Source organism: Falco punctatus, assembly GCF_963210335.1.
Source record: "Falco punctatus genome assembly, chromosome: 6".
NCBI lineage: Eukaryota > Metazoa > Chordata > Aves > Falconiformes > Falconidae > Falco > Falco punctatus.
Window position 1 is genome coordinate 13191770 of NC_137585.1, and position 27559 is coordinate 13219328.

The 27559-nt window shown below is 46.4% G+C and overlaps 2 protein-coding genes and 3 pseudogenes across 5 annotated transcripts; all 5 read left to right on the forward strand.

The window, feature by feature from the left end:
• Positions 1-1043: 1043 nt before the first annotated feature.
• LOC308065540 (polycystin family receptor for egg jelly-like) lies at positions 1044-2993 on the forward strand (the record flags this gene model as incomplete). The annotated part of the gene is made up of 1 exon (XM_080391604.1): positions 1044-2993. The coding sequence occupies exon 1, from the start codon at positions 2271-2273 to the stop codon at positions 2991-2993; it is 723 nt and encodes a 240-aa protein (XP_080247730.1). The 5' UTR covers positions 1044-2270.
• A 103-nt stretch (positions 2994-3096) lies between these two features.
• On the forward strand, positions 3097-15663 carry LOC308065541 (polycystin family receptor for egg jelly-like; annotated as a pseudogene). The gene is made up of 2 exons: positions 3097-6445; positions 13757-15663. The product of its transcript is annotated as a polycystin family receptor for egg jelly-like (transcript).
• Positions 11012-13618, forward strand: LOC308066632 (polycystin family receptor for egg jelly-like; annotated as a pseudogene). The gene is made up of 2 exons: positions 11012-13437; positions 13613-13618. The product of its transcript is annotated as a polycystin family receptor for egg jelly-like (transcript).
• Positions 15664-20309: 4646 nt separating the features above from the next.
• LOC308065542 (polycystin family receptor for egg jelly-like) lies at positions 20310-22006 on the forward strand (the record flags this gene model as incomplete). Its single annotated transcript, XM_080391605.1, has 1 exon — positions 20310-22006. Exon 1 carries the CDS (start codon positions 21284-21286, stop codon positions 22004-22006), a length of 723 nt encoding a protein of 240 aa, XP_080247731.1. The 5' UTR covers positions 20310-21283.
• A 103-nt stretch (positions 22007-22109) lies between these two features.
• On the forward strand, positions 22110-27359 carry LOC308065543 (polycystin family receptor for egg jelly-like; annotated as a pseudogene). The gene has a single exon. The product of its transcript is annotated as a polycystin family receptor for egg jelly-like (transcript).
• The last annotated feature ends 200 nt before the right edge of the window (positions 27360-27559 follow it).

Below are 27559 nucleotides of genomic sequence, written 5' to 3' on the forward strand. Positions count from 1 at the left end.
AAGACTTCTTTTTTTACCTCCCCCTGCCTAATTAACTACAAAACGACAACAAAAGGAGCAACCGGGAGAACCACCTTCAGCAGGAAGAAAGCACAGCAATTACTCAGCCTGCGCAGGCACGGGGTGGCTTCCCCGCTCGGAGCGAAGGCTGCGAGGCCTCGTCGCCATTTGCAAACCCCAACGGCAGCCTCACCCCACCTGAAACCCGGCCGGTAACGGGCTGAAGGAGACGAGCGACAACAGGAGCCCCGCCAGTGGCGCCCTCCCGCCAGCCTCAGCCGGCTCAGCTCCTCTCCCTGCACAGACCCAGCGCCGCCAGCAGCCCCTCTCCCCGCCCGCCCGCCGGCCCAACGGCAAGGGCGCGCACCCACCGGCCCTGGGCGCCCGGCAGGGGCAGGGGCAGGGCCCGGGCCCACGGGCAGAGCGGCCACAGCCCCCGCGCTCGGTCGCTGCGGCGGGGCCAGGCCGGGCGGCCAGGCAGGGCGCCCGCCGTCCCGCTCCGCCTCAGGCCAGCCCTCACCTGGCAGTCCCTCAGCGGCGCCATGAGACCCCGCAGCCGCTCCGCTGCCGGCGGCCCCGCCCCAGGAGGAGCCAGAGCCGGGGCCGGGGCCGGGGCCAGGCCGCCAGCGGGGCCGAGCCGCCAGCGGGCGGGGCCTGCGGGGAGCGCTGGGCCTCGCCCGGCCCCTTGCCAGCGCCTGCCTGCCCTCCCGAGCCGCCGGGGGCCGCGGTGCTGCCAGCCGCTATGCTTGCTGTCGGTCCTCGGCCCCGAAAGACTTCTTTCTTGTGGCGCTGGGTATACCTGTCAGCAAAACCAGAAACGACAAGAACGCCTTAACAACAACGTAGCTTTAAGAATCTGGCATTCGTTGTTGCACCTCTGGATGCTCAGGGGATCGTTCCGCCTCAGGTGCGTGCCCTATGGTTCACTCAAACGACATTATATAGGCTACACTGAGGATTATGCATTACATTTCTCAGAAAAATCAAACATACTCATTCAACAGGCCGTACTATGGTAATGAAGCATCGCACATGCTCCTTACAGGGATCTGAGTCTTCTGCGAGGACTCCGACCATAGTCAGGCCCTGTAGTTACAGCTGACCCACCGCTGAGCCTTCATTTAGTTCCCCTATATGCAGAGCCCAAGGAGAGTCCAAGTCTGTTTCATTAGCTCCCTATACAACAGGCTCCTCACTGACTCTGAGCGTCAAACGATTTTCTTTCCCTCTCGTCACCGAAATCGGGAATCAAACCTCTCAACACCAACGCAGTATTAAGAAGCAGGCCCTCCTTTACTGCAGCACTGGGTGCTCGGTGGCATCTCCATAAATCGAGCGCACCTGTGCAGATTGCACTGTTACATTTATACACAAAATTACAAGGTCATACGCTCCCAGTTACAATGACTGGTTGGTAATTTGCATATAATTATAATATGTGGTGTGTCATCCTCTTCTGTTACTAGGCTTGCGCAGGGGAAGGGTCTTCACCTGGGCAAGGGTCCTCTTGACCTGCGGGTGTGCTTTTTAGTATTACAAAAGTAAGTTTTGTTGCCAAGTTGGACGGCTAGATATCGGCCTTGTCAAGCTGTCCAATAACTTATCCTATACCTATGCAACAGAACCTACGTGCTCTGGTTATGGTCTAGAGAGTAAGGTTATTATGGTCTATAGAATAGGGACTTCAAGTCACACAGTCCCGGATAACAAGCAGCATAGGAACTCGTCCGTCATTGGTTAAGAAGTGCTAACCTCATTCTAACATGGAGGTTAACTCCTAAAAATCAGAACGCTCCTATAGCTAACTGTCTCACAAACACAAAATATAGAAAGATTCAGTAAAACTTTCAGATAATCTGCAACCCTCTTAGCATAAAATTGCATAGGCAGGGTTGGTTAGCAGTCTCTCCGTAGCCATTACACCCAAACAAACAACAGAGCCACAAAGCTAAAACAGACTGTAAAAGAAACGCAGTTACAAAGGTAACCCACATGCGTTCTGCTGTTTCCACAGCTCGAGACCGTGCTCGCCAGCGGTGCCGGGAGGAGGTTCTGGTTCCCCTGGAGAGCGGCCCCAGCCACTGGGACGTGCCAGCCACTGGCCTCCTGCAGCCCACGCTCCAGCAGCAGTGCGCCCACCTCCGCTGTGGGCCTCAACGGCAGCGGTCTGCCTTCTCCTCCAGCTGCTCGGCTGCACAGCGCTTACAGTGCAATGCTCATCTGCGTCATGCACTGTACCCAAGTGCTTTCACCACCACGTGAGCGTCAACATGTTGTATGTCTTTTATTTCACTGTTGCAATAACCCCAATTAGGACCACAACAGTTCTCAGAGGCTCAGATAAAGTTTACGTTCAGATCGAAAGCACTGATCTAGTGGCAAATATTGCAGGAGGCACGTTCTGCACAGTAGGATTTTATGATAATTGGACTCTTGATGGTTCCGCATCCTGTGATCCTGATTCACAGGAAGGACTACAGGGAATCACATTTACTTGGTACTGCACTAAAGAGGTGTCAGACTATAAAATCATGAAAGTCAGCCCGGGAAAAAGCTGCCATCCATCCCAGAGGGATTTGAAATGGTTAACATCCTCAGGTCCAGTTCAAGCAATGCCACCAGAATCCCTCCCAGGAAATGCTTTATACTACTTCCGTCTAGTGATTCAAAAGGATGGAAGGAAGAGTTATGCTGACCAAACTGTAGATGTGCAGCCTGGCTCCCCGCTCCTTCTGGATGTGGCATGCCTGGAAAACTGTGGCACCACTCCAATTCCAACAGAGAGATTTACCTTGGCTGGAAAATGCCTGAACGGTAGAACAAATAGCCAGCCAGTCCACTACTGGTCCCTTTTTTTAGAAAACACTACAGAAATTAGCTTTGACTGGTCTTCCGGAACCTCAACAGGGAGGTCTGGGGCTTATCTGTCTATACGTGCTCTGACTTTTACAAAGACTGCACATCGATCCTACGTACTTCTATTTAAAGTATAAATTATAAATCATTTATATTTTATTTTTATATTTATTTATATAAATATAAATAAATTATATTCATAATTTATATTTATATAAATATAAGTAATAAAAAATATAAACTCGGGATGGTAGGTCCTCAGTCTACAGACATGCATTTAAGGTAAATTCTCCTCCTAGGGCTGGCAAGTGTACCATCAACCCACACCAGGGCACAGCCTTTCTGACAAAATTTGTTGTTCAGTGCAGTGGATTTTCTGACAGCGATTTACCTCTGACATATAAAGTGATAGTAGCTTCCGATGCACCCAAAACTGCCAAAATAACTTCTGTGGCAGAAAATACATTTGGCACAATTCTGTACTTTGGTTATCAGCCTAAAACTCCCCCATCTCTTCTCCCAGTTGGAGTGCCCTCTCAGAAGTACACCTTGACACTTTGTGTTCAAGTCTGTGATTCCCTTGGGGCATTTACCCAAGTGAGTTTATATGTCCGTGTGCGGAACCCAATTAACAGTCGACCACTAGCTGTTGTATACCATGAACTGCTGGCCTCAGTAAGCAATTATGTTAGAGATTATATTAGAGCAGGTTATTTGGCTTATCTGGTAGCCTCAGTCTTAAACTATATTAAAGCAGCACCAGCTCGCCACCTCCCTAAGGCTCAGTTTTGGGAAAACCTGGTTAAAACAGCCCTGAATATTTCAGTTGAGAGCACAATGGAAATCAACCAAGTAGTTGCTTCTCTTTCTCAAGCCACAAAGGAAGCTGAGGAAGTGAATATTAGATCACAAGATCTTGCCATTAGGAAACTGACAGAGGTGACGGGAGTGCTGAAGATACAGAGGAATGAGAGCCGTTGGTCTGAGGAGGCAGAAATTCAGACCAGTGGAATACCAAGATGCTTGTCCAACATCCTGAGAGCTGCTCTTCTGCATTGCAGGAACGTCAACGTAAATGGAGTTAAACGAGTCTTCTCCATCACGGAAAATTTAACGGACATAGTTTTCCAGGGCAAAGTCCCTGGAGAAACAGAGACTCAAATGGAAACAAAACACTGGAATATCACGCTGAAGAACGAGGAAACCTGGAACGTTGCAAATGCTTTCTCTACCAGCAACACCTGCAGGAATTGCTTTTATCTATCACTGAGAAAGGGAAAGTATTCAGGATTGCCGCATGATGCCGTGATATCCACTGCTCTTTTTGAGTTCGACGAGAACCCTTTCCCTTGGTTAGGTCACACATCAGAAATCAAAACAATGGTCCTGGGGTTTAAAACGGCAGAGAGCAAGGCTAATGGAGACCTACTGGGGATCACGCCTGAAGGAGCAGAAATTACTGTTGCTAGGAAAGAGAAGGAAACGTCAACTTTTCAGTTAGCAATGGGACCCGGTAAAACACAAACTTACACAACTGGAGGATTTAGTTTTGAAGTCAACAGAAACACCAAGAGCATATACATCCGGATCCTGACAAAATTACAAGTTACTTTCAAGGTGCTAGTATTTACAGGCACCAGCGTCACTCATGCTCATCCCACAGCCTCGTTTGCTGCTTTTCACAACATGCCAACAGTGGCAAGTGAAAATGAGACAGCTAGCACTGACTGTAACATTCAGGCTCCCTATATTATCTGTCTCCCAGAGTCACTGTTGACAACCACAGCTCAAGGAAGCGGTACAGACCCTCACAACATCTCCATTGTCTTGCTGACATCGTATGTTGTAAGGTATCGAACGCAGAGGCTGGTGAGCATACATGTTTTTAGTGATCAGTGCTTATTTCTGGACGGGGTTCAAAGTCTGTGGAGAGAAGACGTGTGCAGGCTTGGCTCCTTGACTGACTGGCAGAGGGTACACTGTGTCTGCAAAATGAAGCAGAGTCGCAGAAGTCTGACAGTTCACGCTGCGTCAAAGGCGTCCACATACGACATCAGGTTCCTGGCAGCCAAAGTAATAGCTACGCCCAACGCAATAGATCTGGGAAAAATCCTGATAGCAGATATACCTCAAAACCCAGTGACATTATTAACGGTGCTCTTTATTTTTGCCGTCTATTTTCTTTTGTGCCTCCGGGCCGTGAGAAAAGACAGGGCTGAGAGGGACAGGAAAGACAAGATTATCGTTCTGCCAGACAACGACCCCTTTGATAAGGGCAGATATTTAGTCACTTTATACACAGGCAGTTACTGGGAAGCTGGAACCACAGCAGATGTCTTTCTTCAGCTCATCAGCCAGAATGGCAGGAGTGATGTCCATTGTTTACGGCACCCACATTTTCCATCTTTCCAACGAGGAAGCACCGATTGCTTTCTGTTGACTACCAAGAAAGACTTGGGAGACATTTCTTCCTTCAGGGTCTGGCATAATAACAAGGGCCCATCCCCAAGCTGGTTCTTAAGCAGAGCCAAAGTTGAGGATATGTCCACCAGGAAGACCTGGTTCTTCATGTGCCGGAAATGGCTCTCTCTTGACAAGAGTGATCATGTACTAGAAAGGACATTTTCCGTCACAGACCCCAAGACACCTCTGCTCAGAATCGACTATTTTTCTATTGATTTTGCCAACAGCCTGAAAGAGGGCCATCTGTGGATCTCCGTTTTTTCTGCCGTTGCCAGTGACGCTTTCAGCAGGCTCCAACGTCTGTCTGCCTGTTTAGCAGTATTATTATTGAACTTGCTTGTTGGCATTATGTTCTTTAACGCTGACGAGGATGAAGAATCTCCAATATACCTGCAGTATTTGAAAGCAGTAACAGTAGGAATTGAATGCCTTTTGATTACCAGACCTGTGGAAATTATTATAATTGCCTTACTGAAGTATTCCCAGAAGAAAGCTTCTCCTCGTGGTGTGGCTCAGACGGAACCAAAGGCAAATTCACCCCTCCTGTCCGGAAATCTGAAGAACTCGGAGGAAAGTTTGCAAAAATTGTACCTTCCAGAAACTTCAGCACAACTGACGAATATTCATCTGTTGGAAAACCTTCCTGGTCCCAGGAACTCACAGAGCCTGTCATGTTCCAGAAAGACAAGAAGCGAGGGAGATCCCCCAAAGTGGAGTAATCGCACAGTTTCTGAAAGAGACGCAAACGGAATTGGAGCAGAGGAGCAGACAAGAACCACAAATTCCCCTCCAATGGCTAAGGCCTGCCAGAGAAGGCCACCATCAGACTCCAATTTTAGTAATAATTACACAGAAGAAGGGGGCAACTTGCAGAAAGAAAGCAAGCCACTAAGCAGTGCCTTCATGCTCTTTCGCAAGAGACCACGCATAGCTTTTTGTTGGTGGTGCAACTATGCCTTGTGCGCACTACTTACAGCTATAAGTGGGCTATCGTCGTTTTTCATTGTGTCCTATGGTTTGTCTTACGGCTATCAGACCTCACTAGAGTGGCTTTTAGCATCTGCAATCTCCTATATTGAGACCGTTTTCCTTGCAATTCTCAAAATAATTTTTTTCTCAGCTATGAGTACAATTCATCCAAAATACTGTGAAAACATCCCATGGTTAAATCATTAAAAGTCTTCTGAGAAGAAGCTGGCTACAGAAATGATGAAGGCTGATGAGATGAGAGAGAAGCGAAGACGGTTCCCCATGGAGAGTCGGCCAAGTCATGACAATCACACCAATATGGCTACATGCCGTGCTCACTTCATTAAACAAACAGGTCATATTTATAACTTAAACCGACCGCTCACACGACTTTACACACAGGTGATTGGATAAATGTTTCTGGTCACGTGGGCGTTCGTGTCGCTGATTGGTGAGCATGCTGCAGGCGCCTGACCAGAGTGTGCCGATGAGAGTGTGTTGATTCCGTGGTTCCTAGGACTTGCTCTGCACCTGGCTTCTTGTTTGTGCATAGCTTTTTTTCTTTCTCACACTGCTTGTTCCAAGGACAATTTAAAGTTGCTCTGCAGCTTCAACTAACAGGCCTGTCCAACCTGGACAATGGTAACATATATCCCCCTTTTTCTTTTTGGACAACCCATGTCTGTTTCACAATAGATGTTAAGCCTTTCTTCAAACAAGAAAATAAACAGCTAAAACCTAAAAACATTACAATAATCATTATAACAAAGCGTATTCCTTCCATCAATAACGTCTTTAACCAACCTGTTACCCCCAATCCTCTCAAGCATTCCTCGAAGGGATTATCATCAGCAAGAATATGCTTCATGTTTCCCTGCAGTTGTGACAACTTCTTGTGTATCGATATGGAATGATCGGAAAGGTTCATACAACACATCCCTTCAAAATCCTCACAACCGTGTCCATGTGCTAATAACAAAAAATCTATTGCAGCTCTATTTTGTAACGTAGCATGCCTAACACTATCTACATCAAGCAATAATCAACTTAAAATCTGCGATGTAAGATTAAATTGTTTCTCTCCCCAGCACGCTAACCTTCATATGTTCTTAGCATTTAATGCTGCCATTGCCCCCGGCATAAATATGGAGGCTAGGACATTTGCTGTTACTGAATGTAGATCGACTCGGTCATCACATGTTTCATCAAAGGTGCGCAGTGCCCTCCGTGATCTATGAGATTGCTGAGTCATTTTTAGTAAGTCTTCCCTATGTGGAGCAAACAAAGTCAAACGCCCTAAGTAACATGGTCCACCGACAGGATACAAAGGAATCCCTGGCCACGCTCTGTCCCCACATATCAAAAAGACTCCCGGTGTGCAACTGATAACCCCCTGATACATCTATATGGAAACCCCCAGTTTTCAATTCACCCCAAACAGGTGAACCAGTTAGATTTTGAAACCCTGTATAAAACCCCCATTCACCTTGACGTGTTAGCCATAACTGTCACAGGTCACCAAACCAAATTACTCCAGCGCCATTCACAGGTTGAAGTGGTGATGACATGTGGGTACAGTCTGCCGTATCAGTTGCAGTAACATTAACATATTCCACAGGTACAACGCTAGCCAATTGATCTAGCTCCTGCAAAGGTAAATGATGTGGCTGATTTAAATTCTCAATAACCGTCTTCTGCCACGCTGCATTACGCATAGAAGGCCAAACATATTGCCCATTTGGACTCATACATGTACCATTCTGATTGGAAGTCAGATCCACTGTTTTAACGTTGCAAAACCCACCAAAATTTGTTTCATTCTCTTGCAGGGGAATACCAATTAAACAAGTTCTAAAGGCGTTGTCTGCCTGTTGCAGACTTAAACAGAAGTCTGTTACTCCCGTGATATTTGCCCATGTCACCCATATGTTTGTCCTAGGCAAGATGTCAAAAATACTTTGGCCAATGGGTAAAGAATTCATCAAGACCATAAACCAAGTCCACCACTCAAACATGTTTACTCTTGCAATTTCCACTTTTTTTTTTTTTTTTTAATTTTTTTTTTTAACATTCCACCCCACAGATCTGTGCTTTCACAGGTTCTGATGATGTATGCTGTCTCCAATCAGCATGGTATTACACTAGTCGTATGTTTTCTCTTGCTTCATGCCCAGTTATTAATCAAACACATACAGTCTTTACACCATTTACATTTAAGCTTTGGCTTACAGAACCGTTTTACCCCACATAGCATACATTGGCATAATACCCGCGGGTTACATCCCTTACAACATAGACAGTTTATTCTGCCTGCTCGCTCTGAGTCTTCTCTTCCATCTTCTGATCTTGACATACAGGTCGCACAAACTTGCTAGGGACCCATATAGGTCCTTTATCTGTGGAGATACAAAATAACCTCTACCAATATGTAACACTGGATTAGGTCCTTCCCATATGCCTGAAGCCATATTTTTATACAAAACATTCAAACCAGGAACTGCAGTTGTTTGGTTCCCTCGCACGGTTTGGTGATGTATAACAACAGGTGGTCCCTCTCTATCCTCCGTAAGGGAGAGATAGTTTAAGGTAAACAACACCTTAGTCAACCGTTCAGTTACATCTATGTCCTGCGATACTTTCTGTCTCCGAAGATAATCCTTCAGGGTACGGTTTGCCCTTTCAACAACTGCTTGCCCCGTTGGGGAGCGAGGAATCCCTTTAACGCGTTTAATTCCCCAAGTTGTCATAAACCTAGCGACTCGTTGACTACTATATGCTGGACCATTGTCTGTCTTTATTTCTAAAGGTACTCCCATGACAGCAAAACCAGACATTAAGCGTCTCTCCACATGTAATGCCTTTTCACCGGTTTGTGCAGTGGCCCATATAAAATGAGAACAGGTGTCAATTGTGACATGCACATACTTAAGCTTCCCAAAGTCAGGGACATGTGTTACATCCATTTGCCAAACCTGAAGTGCCTTCAGACCTTTGGGGTTAGTGCCCACCCCTAAACCAGGTCCACGATGACTACACTGAGGACAGGAGCGAACAATACCCTTTGCATCTGCTATGGGTATTTGATACTGTCCATGTAAAGACTTTGCATACTGATGAAACATCTCGTGGCTGTTACGAGCTTCTTCTAACTTATTTGTTGGAGGAGTTATTGCCAGACAGCTGACTGCTTCATCAGCTCTAGCATTACCTTCGCCCAAACCAATGGTCCACTGATGACTTCCAATATGCATAATACAATATTCATGTTTTCTCTGTCGAAGAGTATTACGCAGTTGTATAAACATTTCACCAAGATGTTGGTTCTTTGTCTCTCTCAACAAGGCATCTTCAATGCGCTGTACTACACCAACTACGTACAATGAGTCTGACACTATGTTTACAGGTGTATCGTTCCAGCTTCCCAATGCCCAACACACTGCTTTCAGTTCTAAGGTTTGAAGGTTGTCCCGTGGTTCACCGGTGATCACGTGTTTCTGCCACTGATTATCGGATTGTCAAACACACGCAGCCTTCTTCATCTTTCGTCCTGCATCTGTAAACACCGTTGGCCCGTCAACTGGTCTTTTTGAGCATAAGGGTCTCACAACCCACTGGTAATGTTCTAACATCTTCCAGAGAGGTCCTTTTGGCCGGTTGTTGTGTACAACACCTGTATAACCCATCAAGGTTTCCTGTATGGCTGTTGAATGTCTCAGGAGCCACTCATAATCATCACCACGGACTGGAATACTGATATCTGCCGGTTCAGTCCCATCAATTTCAACAATCCTGTCTCTTCCTCTTCTCACCAAGGCCGCTACTGCTTCAGGACGACTTAAAATACGATGTCTGGGTTGCAATGGCAAAAACAACCACTCTAAAACGATGGCTGTATTTTCCCCCTTTTTCTTTTGCCATTGCAAAAAAAGGGCAAAAGGTGAAGTGGCCACGTTACAAACCAAAAAAGATAATGGATGAATCACCATTCGGCGACCACACCAGCCAGTCTGAATCTTGCGGGACACAACTTCTAGGGCAGCCCGCTGTTCTGGTGAACAAGTTCGAGGACTGTTGGCTTCGGTGCCATGCAACCAGGATTGGAATGGTTGCAAATCATCATTAGTGAGGCTCTTTGCATGTCATCAGGGTGTAAGGGAATCGTAAAGAAACAGTCTTTCAAGTCTATCACAACAATTTTGCCAGTTCTGAGGGATCGTTGTAGGAGTTGGAAGACCAGGTTGCAACACTCCCATCGCTAAAATCTGATCATTAACCTTCCATAAATCACGTCCCAATTACATGCACCAAGATTATTGACCACTACTGGACAAGCCAATGTGCTAGTCACCTGCCAGTCACCTTCCAAAATAGCATCACGAACAACACCAGACCAACACTGTAGAATTGGATCTTTTCTTGAGTTCAGCGTCGAAGGGGTAGTTGGGCTAACTGGAGGAATTACAGGTGTTGAAGCAGTAAACAGGTTCATTTCAACTCATTTTCCAGTTTTCTTAATTTATCTATTACTTCCTGTAAGGATTTCTCTGTATTTTTATCACAAAGCTTCTCCCCACCATCCTCCTCAAATTCGTCTGATGACGTTTCAGGAAGAGGAAGATACGACACCGGACGGCACTTTTGCCCCCCCCCGATGTGACCTACGAGCTGTAGCCACCCTCTTGGAGACTTGGAGACAGCCCTGAATATTTCAGTTGAGAGCACAATGGAAATCAACCAAGTAGTTGCTTCTCTTTCTCAAGCCACAAAGGAAGCTGAGGAAGTGAATATTAGATCACAAGATCTTGCCATTAGGAAACTGACAGAGGTGACGGGAGTGCTGAAGATACAGAGGAATGAGAGCCGTTGGTCTGAGGAGGCAGAAATTCAGACCAGTGGAATACTAAGATGCTTGTCCAACATCCTGAGAGCTGCTCTTCTGCATTGCAGGAACGTCAACGTAAATGGAGTTAAACGAGTCTTCTCCATCACGGAAAATTTAACGGACATAGTTTTCCAGGGCAAAGTCCCTGGAGAAACAGAGACTCAAATGGAAAGAAAACACTGGAATATCACGCTGAAGAAAGAGGAAACCTGGAACGTTGCAAATGCTTTCTCTACCAGCAACACCTGCAGGAATTGCTTTTATCTATCACTGAGAAAGGGAAAGTATTCAGGATTGCCGCATGATGCCGTGATATCCACTGCTCTTTTTGAGTTCGACGAGAACCCTTTCCCTTGGTTAGGTCACACATCAGAAATCAAAACAATGGTCCTGGGGTTTAAAACGGCAGAGAGCAAGGCTAATGGAGACCTACTGGGGATCACGCCTGAAGGAGCAGAAATTACTGTTGCTAGGAAAGAGAAGGAAACTTCAACTTTTCAGTTAGCAATGGGACCCGGTAAAACACAAACTTACACAACTGGAGGATTTAGTTTTGAAGTCAACAGAAACACCAAGAGCATATACATCCGGATCCTGACAAAATTACAAGTTACTTTCAAGGTGCTAGTATTTACAGGCACCAGCGTCACTCATGCTCATCCCACAGCCTCGTTTGCTGCTTTTCACAACATGCCAACAGTGGCAAGTGAAAATGAGACAGCTAGCACTGACTGTAACATTCAGGCTCCCTATATTATCTGTCTCCCAGAGTCACTGTTGACAACCACAGCTCAAGGAAGCGGTACAGACCCTCACAACATCTCCATTGTCTTGCTGACATCGTATGTTGTAAGGTATCGAACGCAGAGGCTGGTGAGCATACATGTTTTTAGTGATCAGTGCTTATTTCTGGACGGGGTTCAAAGTCTGTGGAGAGAAGACGTGTGCAGGCTTGGCTCCTTGACTGACTGGCAGAGGGTACACTGTGTCTGCAAAATGAAGCAGAGTCGCAGAAGTCTGACAGTTCACGCTGCGTCAAAGGCGTCCACATACGACATCAGGTTCCTGGCAGCCAAAGTAATAGCTACGCCCAACGCAATAGATCTGGGAAAAATCCTGATAGCAGATATACCTCAAAACCCAGTGACATTATTAACGGTGCTCTTTATTTTTGCCGTCTATTTTCTTTTGTGCCTCCGGGCCGTGAGAAAAGACAGGGCTGAGAGGGACAGGAAAGACAAGTTTATCGTTCTGCCAGACAACGACCCCTTTGATAAGGGCAGATATTTAGTCACTTTATACACAGGCAGTTACTGGGAAGCTGGAACCACAGCAGATGTCTTTCTTCAGCTCATCAACCAGAATGGCAGGAGTGATGTCCATTGTTTACGGCACCCACATTTTCCATCTTTCCAACGAGGAAGCACCGATTGCTTTCTGTTGACTACCAAGAAAGACTTGGGAGACATTTCTTCCTTCAGGGTCTGGCATAATAACAAGGGCCCATCCCCAAGCTGGTTCCTAAGCAGAGCCAAAGTTGAGGATATGTCCACCAGGAAGACCTGGTTTTCATGTGCCGGAAATGGCTCTCTCTTGACAAGAGTGATCATGTACTAGAAAGGACATTTTCCATCACAGACCCCAAGACACCTCTGCTCAGAATCGACTATTTTTCTATTGATTTTGCCAACAGCCTGAAAGAGGGCCATCTGTGGATCTCCGTTTTTTCTGCCGTTGCCAGTGACGCTTTCAGCAGGCTCCAACGTCTGTCTGCCTGTTTAGCAGTATTATTATTGAACTTGCTTGTTGGCATTATGTTCTTTAACGCTGACGAGGATGAAGAATCTCCAATATACCTGCAGTATTTGAAAGCAGTAACAGTAGGAATTGAATGCCTTTTGATTACCAGACCTGTGGAAATTATTATAATTGCCTTACTGAAGTATTCCCAGAAGAAAGCTTCTCCTCGTGGTGTGGCTCAGACGGAACCAAAGGCAAATTCACCCCTCCTGTCCGGAAATCTGAAGAACTCGGAGGAAAGTTTGCAAAAATTGTACCTTCCAGAAACTTCAGCACAACTGACGAATATTCATCTGTTGGAAAACCTTCCTGGTCCCAGGAACTCACAGAGCCTGTCATGTTCCAGAAAGACAAGAAGCGAGGGAGATCCCCCAAAGTGGAGTAATCGCACAGTTTCTGAAAGGGACGCAAACGGAATTGGAGCAGAGGAGCAGACAAGAACCACAAATTCCCCTCCAATGGCTAAGGCCTGCCAGAGAAGGCCACCATCAGACTCCAATTTTAGTAATAATTACACAGAAGAAGGGGGCAACTTGCAGAAAGAAAGCAAGCCACTAAGCAGTGCCTTCATGCTCTTTCGCAAGAGACCACGCATAGCTTTTTGTTGGTGGTGCAACTATGCCTTGTGCGCACTACTTACAGCTATAAGTGGGCTATCGTCGTTTTTCATTGTGTCCTATGGTTTGTCTTACGGCTATCAGACTTCACTAGAGTGGCTTTTAGCATCTGCAATCTCCTATATTGAGACCGTTTTCCTTGCAATTCTCAAAATAATTTTTTTCTCAGCTATGAGTACAATTCATCCAAAATACTGTGAAAACATCCCATGGTTAAATCATTAAAAGTCTTCTGAGAAGAAGCTGGCTACAGAAATGATGAAGGCTGATGAGATGAGAGAGAAGCACCGGAAACTTGCTAAACTCAGAGGCAGCAAGCAGTATAAACCTTTAGATAATGATGAAATTGCAAACATGCTGAAAAGGGCAAAAATTAAAGGCAAGGCATTGACTTTTGCCAAAAGTTTCATCAGTCATCTTGCCTTTTTAACACTGCTGTTAAATTTTGCCTATTCCACTGAGAACGCCAACAGTTTCCACTACAACCAGTTCATCCATAACCAATTCTCTCCACGACTCGCCAGTGCAGATAAGCTAGAACATATCTATGTGTGGGTGAAAGACTCATTCTTGCCTTTGATCCACAGTGACATTCAGCCAACCTTCCTTCCCGAGAGCTGGTCCAAAATCATTGGTTTGCCTAGGATGAGGCAACTGCGGGCTGAAGGTACCGAGAAAAAATGTTCCCGTCCTCTCAGCTTTGCAAATAACTCTGTGAGCAGTGAAAGCCACCGTCTTCGCAAATACGGCCATGACATACCAGAGAAAGGTGACTACGCTGGCACTTGGACAAAGGTTGCCAACCCGCCTGTTTCCAAGGATGCCAGCAGTGACGGTGGCTTCACTTACCAGCGAAACAGGACTCCATGGATGTATTATTTATATGGAGATTTGCACACATATGGACCAGCAGGATACACGTTTTACTTTTTCCCTGAAGAAGGAAGATCTAATTCAACAACAAGGCTGGGTGCTCTACAACAGAGCAACTGGCTTGATGAAAAGACATGGGCGGTGATCATCGAACTAACTACATTTAACTCAGATGCAGACCTCTTTTGCGCCATCTCCGTCATATTTGAGATGTCTCATTTGGGGATCATAAAACCAAGTTTGTCAGCACACTCTTTTGCACTCCCCATTTTTCATCAGCAAACTAAAGCTCCAATGTTTGTGTTTGTAATTGTTCTTGCCTTTATGCTCATTTACATTGCAGAAGAGCTTCACATCATAGGCCAGGAAAAACCTGATTACATTAAAAACATTTCCAATATGATAAACTTCAGCCTAAAATTAGTATTCCTGTTCCTTGTTATTTTAAAGGTCATGAAGTTCAAAGTGGGAGCTGATACAGTGAACTTCTACTTCCTTCACCCAAACAATTTCATTCCTTTACATGCAGTTGCTCATTTAGATCAGATTTTAAGGATTACTATGGGCTTTTTAGCGTTTTTTTTTCATTTTGAAAACTCTGAAATATCATCACTTCTTTTATGGCGTGCCCCTGGCACGAAGATGTATCTTGGCAGCCCTTCCTGGAATGTCCTCAATGGCCCTCATGGTGGTGGTTTACTTCTTTGCATTTATGGCTTTTGGCTACCTTGTCTTTGGGCAGCATGAATGGAATTACAATAGCACGATTCACTCAGCTCAGACCATATTCTCCTGCATCTCAGCTTTCAGAAATACTGCATTTTCATCCACGTTGCTGGATGGGGTTTTTTTCCTAGCCTCTTTCATGTTGGCGATGACCTATGTCTTGATCAGTCTTTTCCAAGCTGTTATTATGTCTGCCTATGGAGATGTGAAACAACCCGTATATGAAGAACCACCTGAGGAAGCACAAGTGGTTACTTTTGTATTGCAAAGGCTCAGAGGGATATTTTATCTTCTGATCTGTAAAACATCCAGAACCAGCGAACTTGACCTTTTCCACAGTGAACTCTACGGGAGGACTGAGAGAAGACACCAGCGACATTCAGGGCTCAAGATCAGAAAAATAAATGGAAGAAAAATGGTTTATCTTCTCATATGAACAAGAAAAGGTTTAGTATTCAAGACCACCTTTATCTTGCAATATTTGCCTGTCAAAATTTATTTATTTATGTTCATAAATAAACAGTGGTTCAGTTAACCGTGGTCTCCACAATCCTGCTTCATGGCCTGGGAGGGGGTTAGTCGGCTTCTCCGCTGTAAAGCCGTGCCCACACACTAGCCGCAGGCGAGGGGAAGATGTCCAGGTCAATTGGGAAGACTGGTCAGCTTGGTTAACCCCCCAATTCCTTACTCATAAAGCTGGGGGCATCCTCCAGGTCGTTCACTTTGATCACAGGCAGACTGCAGAATTGTTCTTTTTTTCTTTATTTTGTTTAAATCTTGCATTTTCTTCGCCATGCGGAGAGTTTATGGGGAGCCTTACGGCTGATGGGATAGCCTGGCCCACCGGCCCCCAGCCCGTGGCTCCTGGCTGCGATGGGCACGGCCTGCCGGTACTGTTAAAAACGGTAGTAATAAAAATACAACGGATCAATGGTTAATCTCTTCTCAGCAGGCCTCACGTCTGGGATAGTCTGGGATAGGTTTCCTCGCAGCTGCAGCATCCGGCATAGCCCTCTGCCACCAGGGTTTTCTGCTGCCTGCTGATGGCTGAAGTCCTGTGGCAGCCTGACTTGGACGCTCTCCCAGTTGATAAGAAATTTAAACATCAGCTACAGCAAAGGTTGTTTCAGGCACGAGTCCCTTCAAATCACATTTTCTTACTTCCCCCTGGTCATACCTGCGTCAGCGCAGCATCGAAGAGCTTACAGGCTGCATTGCTAGTCGTGGACAGGACAAGTCCAGCATCCCGCCAGGCCTGCACAATAAGCAGATACAAACCCGCCCATTTTACACACTCGTTTTCCAGACTACATCAACAGGTTCTCAAATTGATGGTGTTCTGACATTTTCTTCAACTATGCTTTTTTTTAAAAAAAAAAGAAAAAGAAAAAAAAAACAGAAAAGCTGAAAGGACAATGCAGGCAGACACACAAACCTTTTGTTCAGTTGTATTACATCTGAAGACTCAGTTAGTTGGGGCTAGCAGTGGGAATAAAGAAGCAAAAAATTATAAAGTGTAACAGAAGGTCTTGATGGGCTACACATCTCCTAATGAGACCCATTCTTAATTCACTACAGCTCACCTTTAGGCTAGTCCCACTGCTGCAGACACACCTCGTGTGAAGTAGAGATACGGTTAAATAAAATCCCGCTCTTTTATAACTGAAATCAATACCTTAAGCAACTTGCAGGCCAAACAGCCTGGCAGAGCAAGTCCACTAACCAGGCCACTGGACTTAAATCAACAAAGAGGCTGGACCACAGACTGGTACACAAGCCTTACAAAAAGCAAGAACATGGCCATTTGATAAAGCTAAAATGCAAAACAGAATCAGGCTGCCATAGTTTCTTAACAAGCTACGCAACACTGACCAAGGTGCCACATCTCCTTGCTGACTGCTGGAGAACAAAAAGAGTTCATTAGGCAGACGCACAGTTTACTCAATGCTGGAATTAAGCTGCAGCAGCTACAGCACCCTGTTCCACGGTTGTCTCCATGACTGCTCTCCTAAGTAACTCTGGCAACAAAATCAAAAATCCAATGCCTATTTCAAAATGCTTAACTTGCTCATGTGGGTGCCTACAGCAAACAGGCATGTCATCTCCTGTGGCTTGCAGGCCTCTTCTCCCCCACGGGATGGCCACACAACCACAAAGCCAGTCATCTCACAAGCCGAGGTGCTTCCCTTGGTAACCTATTCAGGTATTTAGAACAACGCTTGGGTTTATTTCTACTACGTACTCTCCACTCAGCATTCCTACACTGCATCCATCACCGCTTCTAAGACTGTGAGCTTCTCAAGCACATTTACATTCAGCACCCCATATACATCTCTGTTTAAGCATACACACATTTGAGGAGCTGCCCCAATCACTTCAACATCACTTTTATGCCAGCACGCGGAATGTACAGCATCACATAAAAACAGACCGGGGGCAAGCCAATTCAGACTCCTCCTAATGGGGGACTAGTCCTTGTGGATGCTGCAAGAATTCAGCTTGTGTCTCATTTCACAATTTAATGTATTCCCGAGCTCTAATGACCCAACTGTCAAAAATTTTAAGTCACCAGGCAAAGCCATCTTTGTCAATATGTCCTAAAACTTTCCCACTGTGATTGGATTAAAGGCTCACGTTCCAACGGCTCAGGCACTAGAGCGTTCAAAACTACAAGCCTGAAAGGCTAGACCTGAAGATAAAATTGCACGGGTTTTTTACCATTCATACTACATCCAGAAACAGCGCAAAGAGAAAAGTCAGGAGGGTAGTGAGGTAAGGCCTGCTACCTTTCAAGGTACCCTGCAAAAGAGGCCAGGAACCACCTTCATCACCAGTCATCAGAAACAAGCTCCATTTCAAGCAGCTCTCTTTGCCACCGCCGATTTTGCACAACAGCTCAAGGTACTTGCCAAACAGAAAATGTCTTCCCATTCTGAGACTTGTTAATGCTAAGATTCATAGGAACAAAAAGGTCTGTGCATAAGCATCTGAACAAAACAGCAGACCAAGGGTTAGGAAGGCCTGCACCCATCACTAAGGACTCTGCTGATCTAGTTGAGGTACATGCTACTTCGACCCACTCTAGAAAGCCTCTGCTCTGCCAAGGCTACAGCCCACATAACTCACAGCTCACTGCAAGACTCCCACTCTGGCAACAGGAGGATGGCAGCAGGAGGATGCATCCCATCACGATATGCCACTACTCCTCCTGTTAGCACGCCAGGACAATGGGCTGCAGAGAACTAACGCTGTAACAGCTGCTGACTCCTCAGAGACATACCAGAGCTGCTCCAAACCCAATTAGTGCTGTCAACCAAGCACCAAAGAGCTACTGGGAGCACAGAAGAGCCAGTAACCCTTGTCCTCTGGGCCCTACACAAGCAGTCCTGCCCAGGCTGCTTGGAACACTCGTCTTGGGGCGTGTCTGTACTCAGGGATCACACTGTGACTGAGGAAACCCACGGGACAAGGAGAGCGAGTAGGTAAAAATCAGAGCGGAGGGTTACTACCAGAAGGTAAACTACCAGTTACCCTTCACAGTATGGCGGCCATTGAGTTCTGTTACGCTCATTTCCCATAATCCTCCTCTCCAGTTGCCAGGTGCGGAACCTCCTTTGTGATGCGCCTTGGAGACAATGCCGTTGCCTTGGCTCTTCTAACCGCTTCTCGCCACAAAGCCTTGACCATTCTCCTGCTACGACTTTAGTCCCCGAGATCCGGTGACTATCTGTAGGGTTTGGTTTTTTGCTGAGGGCTGCTCTTAGCACGTCCTCCGTTTCTCCAGAGCTCTGGCGCTCATGAACCTATGACACTCTGAGAAGACCTTCAAGACTTCTTTTTTTACCTCCCCCTGCCTAATTAACTACAAAACGACAACAAAAGGAGCAACCGGGAGAACCACCTTCAGCGGGAAGAAAGCACAGCAATTACTCAGCCTGCGCAGGCACGGGGTGGCTTCCCCGCTCGGAGCGAAGGCTGCGAGGCCTCGTCGCCATTTGCAAACCCCAACGGCAGCCTCACCCCACCTGAAACCCGGCCGGTAACGGGCTGAAGGAGACGAGCGACAACAGGAGCCCCGCCAGTGGCGCCCTCCCGCCAGCCTCAGCCGGCTCAGCTCCTCTCCCTGCACAGACCCAGCGCCGCCAGCAGCCCCTCTCCCCGCCCGCCCGCCGGCCCAACGGCAAGGGCGCGCACCCGCCGGCCCTGGGCGCCCGGCAGGGGCAGGGGCAGGGCCCGGGCCCACGGGCAGAGCGGCCACAGCCCCCGCGCTCGGTCGCTGCGGCGGGGCCAGGCCGGGCGGCCAGGCAGGGCGCCCGCCGTCCCGCTCCGCCTCAGGCCAGCCCTCACCTGGCAGTCCCTCAGCGGCGCCATGAGACCCCGCAGCCGCTCCGCTGCCGGCGGCCCCGCCCCAGGAGGAGCCGGAGCCGGAGCCGGGGCCGGGGCCGGGCCGCCAGCGGGGCCGAGCCGCCAGCGGGCGGGGCCTGCGGGGAGCGCTGGGCCTCGCCCGGCCCCTTGCCAGCGCCTGCCTGCCCTCCCGAGCCGCCGGGGGCCGCGGTGCTGCCGGCCGCTATGCTTGCTGTCGGTCCTCGGCCCCGAAAGACTTCTTTCTTGTGGCGCTGGGTATACCTGTCAGCAAAACCAGAAACGACAAGAACGCCTTAACAACAACGTAGCTTTAAGAATCTGGCATTCGTTGTTGCACCTCTGGATGCTCAGGGGATCGTTCCGCCTCAGGTGCGTGCCCTATGGTTCACTCAAACGACATTATATAGGCTACACTGAGGATTATGCATTACATTTCTCAGAAAAATCAAACATACTCATTCAACAGGCCGTACTATGGTAATGAAGCATCGCACATGCTCCTTACAGGGATCTGAGTCTTCTGCGAGGACTCCGACCATAGTCAGGCCCTGTAGTTACAGCTGACCCACCGCTGAGCCTTCATTTAGTTCCCCTATATGCAGAGCCCAAGGAGAGTCCAAGTCTGTTTCATTAGCTCCCTATACAACAGGCTCCTCACTGACTCTGAGCGTCAAACGATTTTCTTTCCCTCTCGTCACCGAAATCCGGAATCAAACCTCTCAACACCAACGCAGTATTAAGAAGCAGGCCCTCCTTTACTGCAGCACTGGGTGCTCGGTGGCATCTCCATAAATCGAGCGCACCTGTGCAGATTGCACTGTTACATTTATACACAAAATTACAAGGTCATACGCTCCCAGTTACAATGACTGGTTGGTAATTTGCATATAATTATAATATGTGGTGTGTCATCCTCTTCTGTTACTAGGCTTGCGCAGGGGAAGGGTCTTCACCTGGGCAAGGGTCCTCTTGACCTGCGGGTGTGCTTTTTAGTATTACAAAAGTAAGTTTTGTTGCCAAGTTGGACGGCTAGATATCGGCCTTGTCAAGCTGTCCAATAACTTATCCTATACCTATGCAACAGAACCTACGTGCTCTGGTTATGGTCTAGAGAGTAAGGTTATTATGGTCTATAGAATAGGGACTTCAAGTCACACAGTCCCGGATAACAAGCAGCATAGGAACTCGTCCGTCATTGGTTAAGAAGTGCTAACCTCATTCTAACATGGAGGTTAACTCCTAAAAATCAGAACGCTCCTATAGCTAACTGTCTCACAAACACAAAATATAGAAAGATTCAGTAAAACTTTCAGATAATCTGCAACCCTCTTAGCATAAAATTGCATAGGCAGGGTTGGTTAGCAGTCTCTCCGTAGCCATTACACCCAAACAAACAACAGAGCCACAAAGCTAAAACAGACTGTAAAAGAAACGCAGTTACAAAGGTAACCCACATGCGTTCTGCTGTTTCCACAGCTCGAGACCGTGCTCGCCAGCGGTGCCGGGAGGAGGTTCTGGTTCCCCTGGAGAGCGGCCCCAGCCACTGGGACGTGCCAGCCACTGGCCTCCTGCAGCCCACGCTCCAGCAGCAGTGCGCCCACCTCCGCTGTGGGCCTCAACGGCAGCGGTCTGCCTTCTCCTCCAGCTGCTCGGCTGCACAGCGCTTACAGTGCAATGCTCATCTGCGTCATGCACTGTACCCAAGTGCTTTCACCACCACGTGAGCGTCAACATGTTGTATGTCTTTTATTTCACTGTTGCAATAACCCCAATTAGGACCACAACAGTTCTCAGAGGCTCAGATAAAGTTTACGTTCAGATCGAAAGCACTGATCTAGTGGCAAATATTGCAGGAGGCACGTTCTGCACAGTAGGATTTTATGATAATTGGACTCTTGATGGTTCCGCATCCTGTGATCCTGATTCACAGGAAGGACTACAGGGAATCACATTTACTTGGTACTGCACTAAAGAGGTGTCAGACTATAAAATCATGAAAGTCAGCCCGGGAAAAAGCTGCCATCCATCCCAGAGGGATTTGAAATGGTTAACATCCTCAGGTCCAGTTCAAGCAATGCCACCAGAATCCCTCCCAGGAAATGCTTTATACTACTTCCGTCTAGTGATTCAAAAGGATGGAAGGAAGAGTTATGCTGACCAAACTGTAGATGTGCAGCCTGGCTCCCCGCTCCTTCTGGATGTGGCATGCCTGGAAAACTGTGGCACCACTCCAATTCCAACAGAGAGATTTACCTTGGCTGGAAAATGCCTGAACGGTAGAACAAATAGCCAGCCAGTCCACTACTGGTCCCTTTTTTTAGAAAACACTACAGAAATTAGCTTTGACTGGTCTTCCGGAACCTCAACAGGGAGGTCTGGGGCTTATCTGTCTATACGTGCTCTGACTTTTACAAAGACTGCACATCGATCCTACGTACTTCTATTTAAAGTATAAATTATAAATCATTTATATTTTATTTTTATATTTATTTATATAAATATAAATAAATTATATTCATAATTTATATTTATATAAATATAAGTAATAAAAAATATAAACTCGGGATGGTAGGTCCTCAGTCTACAGACATGCATTTAAGGTAAATTCTCCTCCTAGGGCTGGCAAGTGTACCATCAACCCACACCAGGGCACAGCCTTTCTGACAAAATTTGTTGTTCAGTGCAGTGGATTTTCTGACAGCGATTTACCTCTGACATATAAAGTGATAGTAGCTTCCGATGCACCCAAAACTGCCAAAATAACTTCTGTGGCAGAAAATACATTTGGCACAATTCTGTACTTTGGTTATCAGCCTAAAACTCCCCCATCTCTTCTCCCAGTTGGAGTGCCCTCTCAGAAGTACACCTTGACACTTTGTGTTCAAGTCTGTGATTCCCTTGGGGCATTTACCCAAGTGAGTTTATATGTCCGTGTGCGGAACCCAATTAACAGTCGACCACTAGCTGTTGTATACCATGAACTGCTGGCCTCAGTAAGCAATTATGTTAGAGATTATATTAGAGCAGGTTATTTGGCTTATCTGGTAGCCTCAGTCTTAAACTATATTAAAGCAGCACCAGCTCGCCACCTCCCTAAGGCTCAGTTTTGGGAAAACCTGGTTAAAACAGCCCTGAATATTTCAGTTGAGAGCACAATGGAAATCAACCAAGTAGTTGCTTCTCTTTCTCAAGCCACAAAGGAAGCTGAGGAAGTGAATATTAGATCACAAGATCTTGCCATTAGGAAACTGACAGAGGTGACGGGAGTGCTGAAGATACAGAGGAATGAGAGCCGTTGGTCTGAGGAGGCAGAAATTCAGACCAGTGGAATACCAAGATGCTTGTCCAACATCCTGAGAGCTGCTCTTCTGCATTGCAGGAACGTCAACGTAAATGGAGTTAAACGAGTCTTCTCCATCACGGAAAATTTAACGGACATAGTTTTCCAGGGCAAAGTCCCTGGAGAAACAGAGACTCAAATGGAAACAAAACACTGGAATATCACGCTGAAGAACGAGGAAACCTGGAACGTTGCAAATGCTTTCTCTACCAGCAACACCTGCAGGAATTGCTTTTATCTATCACTGAGAAAGGGAAAGTATTCAGGATTGCCGCATGATGCCGTGATATCCACTGCTCTTTTTGAGTTCGACGAGAACCCTTTCCCTTGGTTAGGTCACACATCAGAAATCAAAACAATGGTCCTGGGGTTTAAAACGGCAGAGAGCAAGGCTAATGGAGACCTACTGGGGATCACGCCTGAAGGAGCAGAAATTACTGTTGCTAGGAAAGAGAAGGAAACGTCAACTTTTCAGTTAGCAATGGGACCCGGTAAAACACAAACTTACACAACTGGAGGATTTAGTTTTGAAGTCAACAGAAACACCAAGAGCATATACATCCGGATCCTGACAAAATTACAAGTTACTTTCAAGGTGCTAGTATTTACAGGCACCAGCGTCACTCATGCTCATCCCACAGCCTCGTTTGCTGCTTTTCACAACATGCCAACAGTGGCAAGTGAAAATGAGACAGCTAGCACTGACTGTAACATTCAGGCTCCCTATATTATCTGTCTCCCAGAGTCACTGTTGACAACCACAGCTCAAGGAAGCGGTACAGACCCTCACAACATCTCCATTGTCTTGCTGACATCGTATGTTGTAAGGTATCGAACGCAGAGGCTGGTGAGCATACATGTTTTTAGTGATCAGTGCTTATTTCTGGACGGGGTTCAAAGTCTGTGGAGAGAAGACGTGTGCAGGCTTGGCTCCTTGACTGACTGGCAGAGGGTACACTGTGTCTGCAAAATGAAGCAGAGTCGCAGAAGTCTGACAGTTCACGCTGCGTCAAAGGCGTCCACATACGACATCAGGTTCCTGGCAGCCAAAGTAATAGCTACGCCCAACGCAATAGATCTGGGAAAAATCCTGATAGCAGATATACCTCAAAACCCAGTGACATTATTAACGGTGCTCTTTATTTTTGCCGTCTATTTTCTTTTGTGCCTCCGGGCCGTGAGAAAAGACAGGGCTGAGAGGGACAGGAAAGACAAGTTTATCGTTCTGCCAGACAACGACCCCTTTGATAAGGGCAGATATTTAGTCACTTTATACACAGGCAGTTACTGGGAAGCTGGAACCACAGCAGATGTCTTTCTTCAGCTCATCAGCCAGAATGGCAGGAGTGATGTCCATTGTTTACGGCACCCACATTTTCCATCTTTCCAACGAGGAAGCACCGATTGCTTTCTGTTGACTACCAAGAAAGACTTGGGAGACATTTCTTCCTTCAGGGTCTGGCATAATAACAAAGGCCCATCCCCAAGCTGGTTCCTAAGCAGAGCCAAAGTTGAGGATATGTCCACCAGGAAGACCTGGTTCTTCATGTGCCGGAAATGGCTCTCTCTTGACAAGAGTGATCATGTACTAGAAAGGACATTTTCCGTCACAGACCCCAAGACACCTCTGCTCAGAATCGACTATTTTTCTATTGATTTTGCCAACAGCCTGAAAGAGGGCCATCTGTGGATCTCCGTTTTTTCTGCCGTTGCCAGTGACGCTTTCAGCAGGCTCCAACGTCTGTCTGCCTGTTTAGCAGTATTATTATTGAACTTGCTTCTTGGCATTATGTTCTTTAACGCTGACGAGGATGAAGAATCTCCAATATACCTGCAGTATTTGAAAGCAGTAACAGTAGGAATTGAATGCCTTTTGATTACCAGACCTGTGGAAATTATTATAATTGCCTTACTGAAGTATTCCCAGAAGAAAGCTTCTCCTCGTGGTGTGGCTCAGACGGAACCAAAGGCAAATTCACCCCTCCTGTCCGGAAATCTGAAGAACTCGGAGGAAAGTTTGCAAAAATTGTACCTTCCAGAAACTTCAGCACAACTGACGAATATTCATCTGTTGGAAAACCTTCCTGGTCCCAGGAACTCACAGAGCCTGTCATGTTCCAGAAAGACAAGAAGCGAGGGAGATCCCCCAAAGTGGAGTAATCGCACAGTTTCTGAAAGGGACGCAAACGGAATTGGAGCAGAGGAGCAGACAAGAACCACAAATTCCCCTCCAATGGCTAAGGCCTGCCAGAGAAGGCCACCATCAGACTCCAATTTTAGTAATAATTACACAGAAGAAGGGGGCAACTTGCAGAAAGAAAGCAAGCCACTAAGCAGTGCCTTCATGCTCTTTCGCAAGAGACCACGCATAGCTTTTTGTTGGTGGTGCAACTATGCCTTGTGCGCACTACTTACAGCTATAAGTGGGCTATCGTCGTTTTTCATTGTGTCCTATGGTTTGTCTTACGGCTATCAGACTTCACTAGAGTGGCTTTTAGCATCTGCAATCTCCTATATTGAGACCGTTTTCCTTGCAATTCTCAAAATAATTTTTTTCTCAGCTATGAGTACAATTCATCCAAAATACTGTGAAAACATCCCATGGTTAAATCATTAAAAGTCTTCTGAGAAGAAGCTGGCTACAGAAATGATGAAGGCTGATGAGATGAGAGAGAAGCACCGGAAACTTGCTAAACTCAGAGGCAGCAAGCAGTATAAACCTTTAGATAATGATGAAATTGCAAACATGCTGAAAAGGGCAAAAATTAAAGGCAAGGCATTGACTTTTGCCAAAAGTTTCATCAGTCATCTTGCCTTTTTAACACTGCTGTTAAATTTTGCCTATTCCACTGAGAACGCCAACAGTTTCCACTACAACCAGTTCATCCATAACCAATTCTCTCCACGACTCGCCAGTGCAGATAAGCTAGAACATATCTATGTGTGGGTGAAAGACTCATTCTTGCCTTTGATCCACAGTGACATTCAGCCAACCTTCCTTCCCGAGAGCTGGTCCAAAATCATTGGTTTGCCTAGGATGAGGCAACTGCGGGCTGAAGGTACCGAGAAAAAATGTTCCCGTCCTCTCAGCTTTGCAAATAACTCTGTGAGCAGTGAAAGCCACCGTCTTCGCAAATACGGCCATGACATACCAGAGAAAGGTGACTACGCTGGCACTTGGACAAAGGTTGCCAACCCGCCTGTTTCCAAGGATGCCAGCAGTGACGGTGGCTTCACTTACCAGCGAAACAGGACTCCATGGATGTATTATTTATATGGAGATTTGCACACATATGGACCAGCAGGATACACGTTTTACTTTTTCCCTGAAGAAGGAAGATCTAATTCAACAACAAGGCTGGGTGCTCTACAACAGAGCAACTGGCTTGATGAAAAGACATGGGCGGTGATCATCGAACTAACTACATTTAACTCAGATGCAGACCTCTTTTGCGCCATCTCCGTCATATTTGAGATGTCTCATTTGGGGATCATAAAACCAAGTTTGTCAGCACACTCTTTTGCACTCCCCATTTTTCATCAGCAAACTAAAGCTCCAATGTTTGTGTTTGTAATTGTTCTTGCCTTTATGCTCATTTACATTGCAGAAGAGCTTCACATCATAGGCCAGGAAAAACCTGATTACATTAAAAACATTTCCAATATGATAAACTTCAGCCTAAAATTAGTATTCCTGTTCCTTGTTATTTTAAAGGTCATGAAGTTCAAAGTGGGAGCTGATACAGTGAACTTCTACTTCCTTCACCCAAACAATTTCATTCCTTTACATGCAGTTGCTCATTTAGATCAGATTTTAAGGATTACTATGGGCTTTTTAGCGTTTTTTTTTCATTTTGAAAACTCTGAAATATCATCACTTCTTTTATGGCGTGCCCCTGGCACGAAGATGTATCTTGGCAGCCCTTCCTGGAATGTCCTCAATGGCCCTCATGGTGGTGGTTTACTTCTTTGCATTTATGGCTTTTGGCTACCTTGTCTTTGGGCAGCATGAATGGAATTACAATAGCACGATTCACTCAGCTCAGACCATATTCTCCTGCATCTCAGCTTTCAGAAATACTGCATTTTCATCCACGTTGCTGGATGGGGTTTTTTTCCTAGCCTCTTTCATGTTGGCGATGACCTATGTCTTGATCAGTCTTTTCCAAGCTGTTATTATGTCTGCCTATGGAGATGTGAAACAACCCGTATATGAAGAACCACCTGAGGAAGCACAAGTGGTTACTTTTGTATTGCAAAGGCTCAGAGGGATATTTTATCTTCTGATCTGTAAAACATCCAGAACCAGCGAACTTGACCTTTTCCACAGTGAACTCTACGGGAGGACTGAGAGAAGACACCAGCGACATTCAGGGCTCAAGATCAGAAAAATAAATGGAAGAAAAATGGTTTATCTTCTCATATGAACAAGAAAAGGTTTAGTATTCAAGACCACCTTTATCTTGCAATATTTGCCTGTCAAAATTTATTTATTTATGTTCATAAATAAACAGTGGTTCAGTTAACCGTGGTCTCCACAATCCTGCTTCATGGCCTGGGAGGGGGTTAGTCGGCTTCTCCGCTGTAAAGCCGTGCCCACACACTAGCCGCAGGCGAGGGGAAGATGTCCAGGTCAATTGGGAAGACTGGTCAGCTTGGTTAACCCCC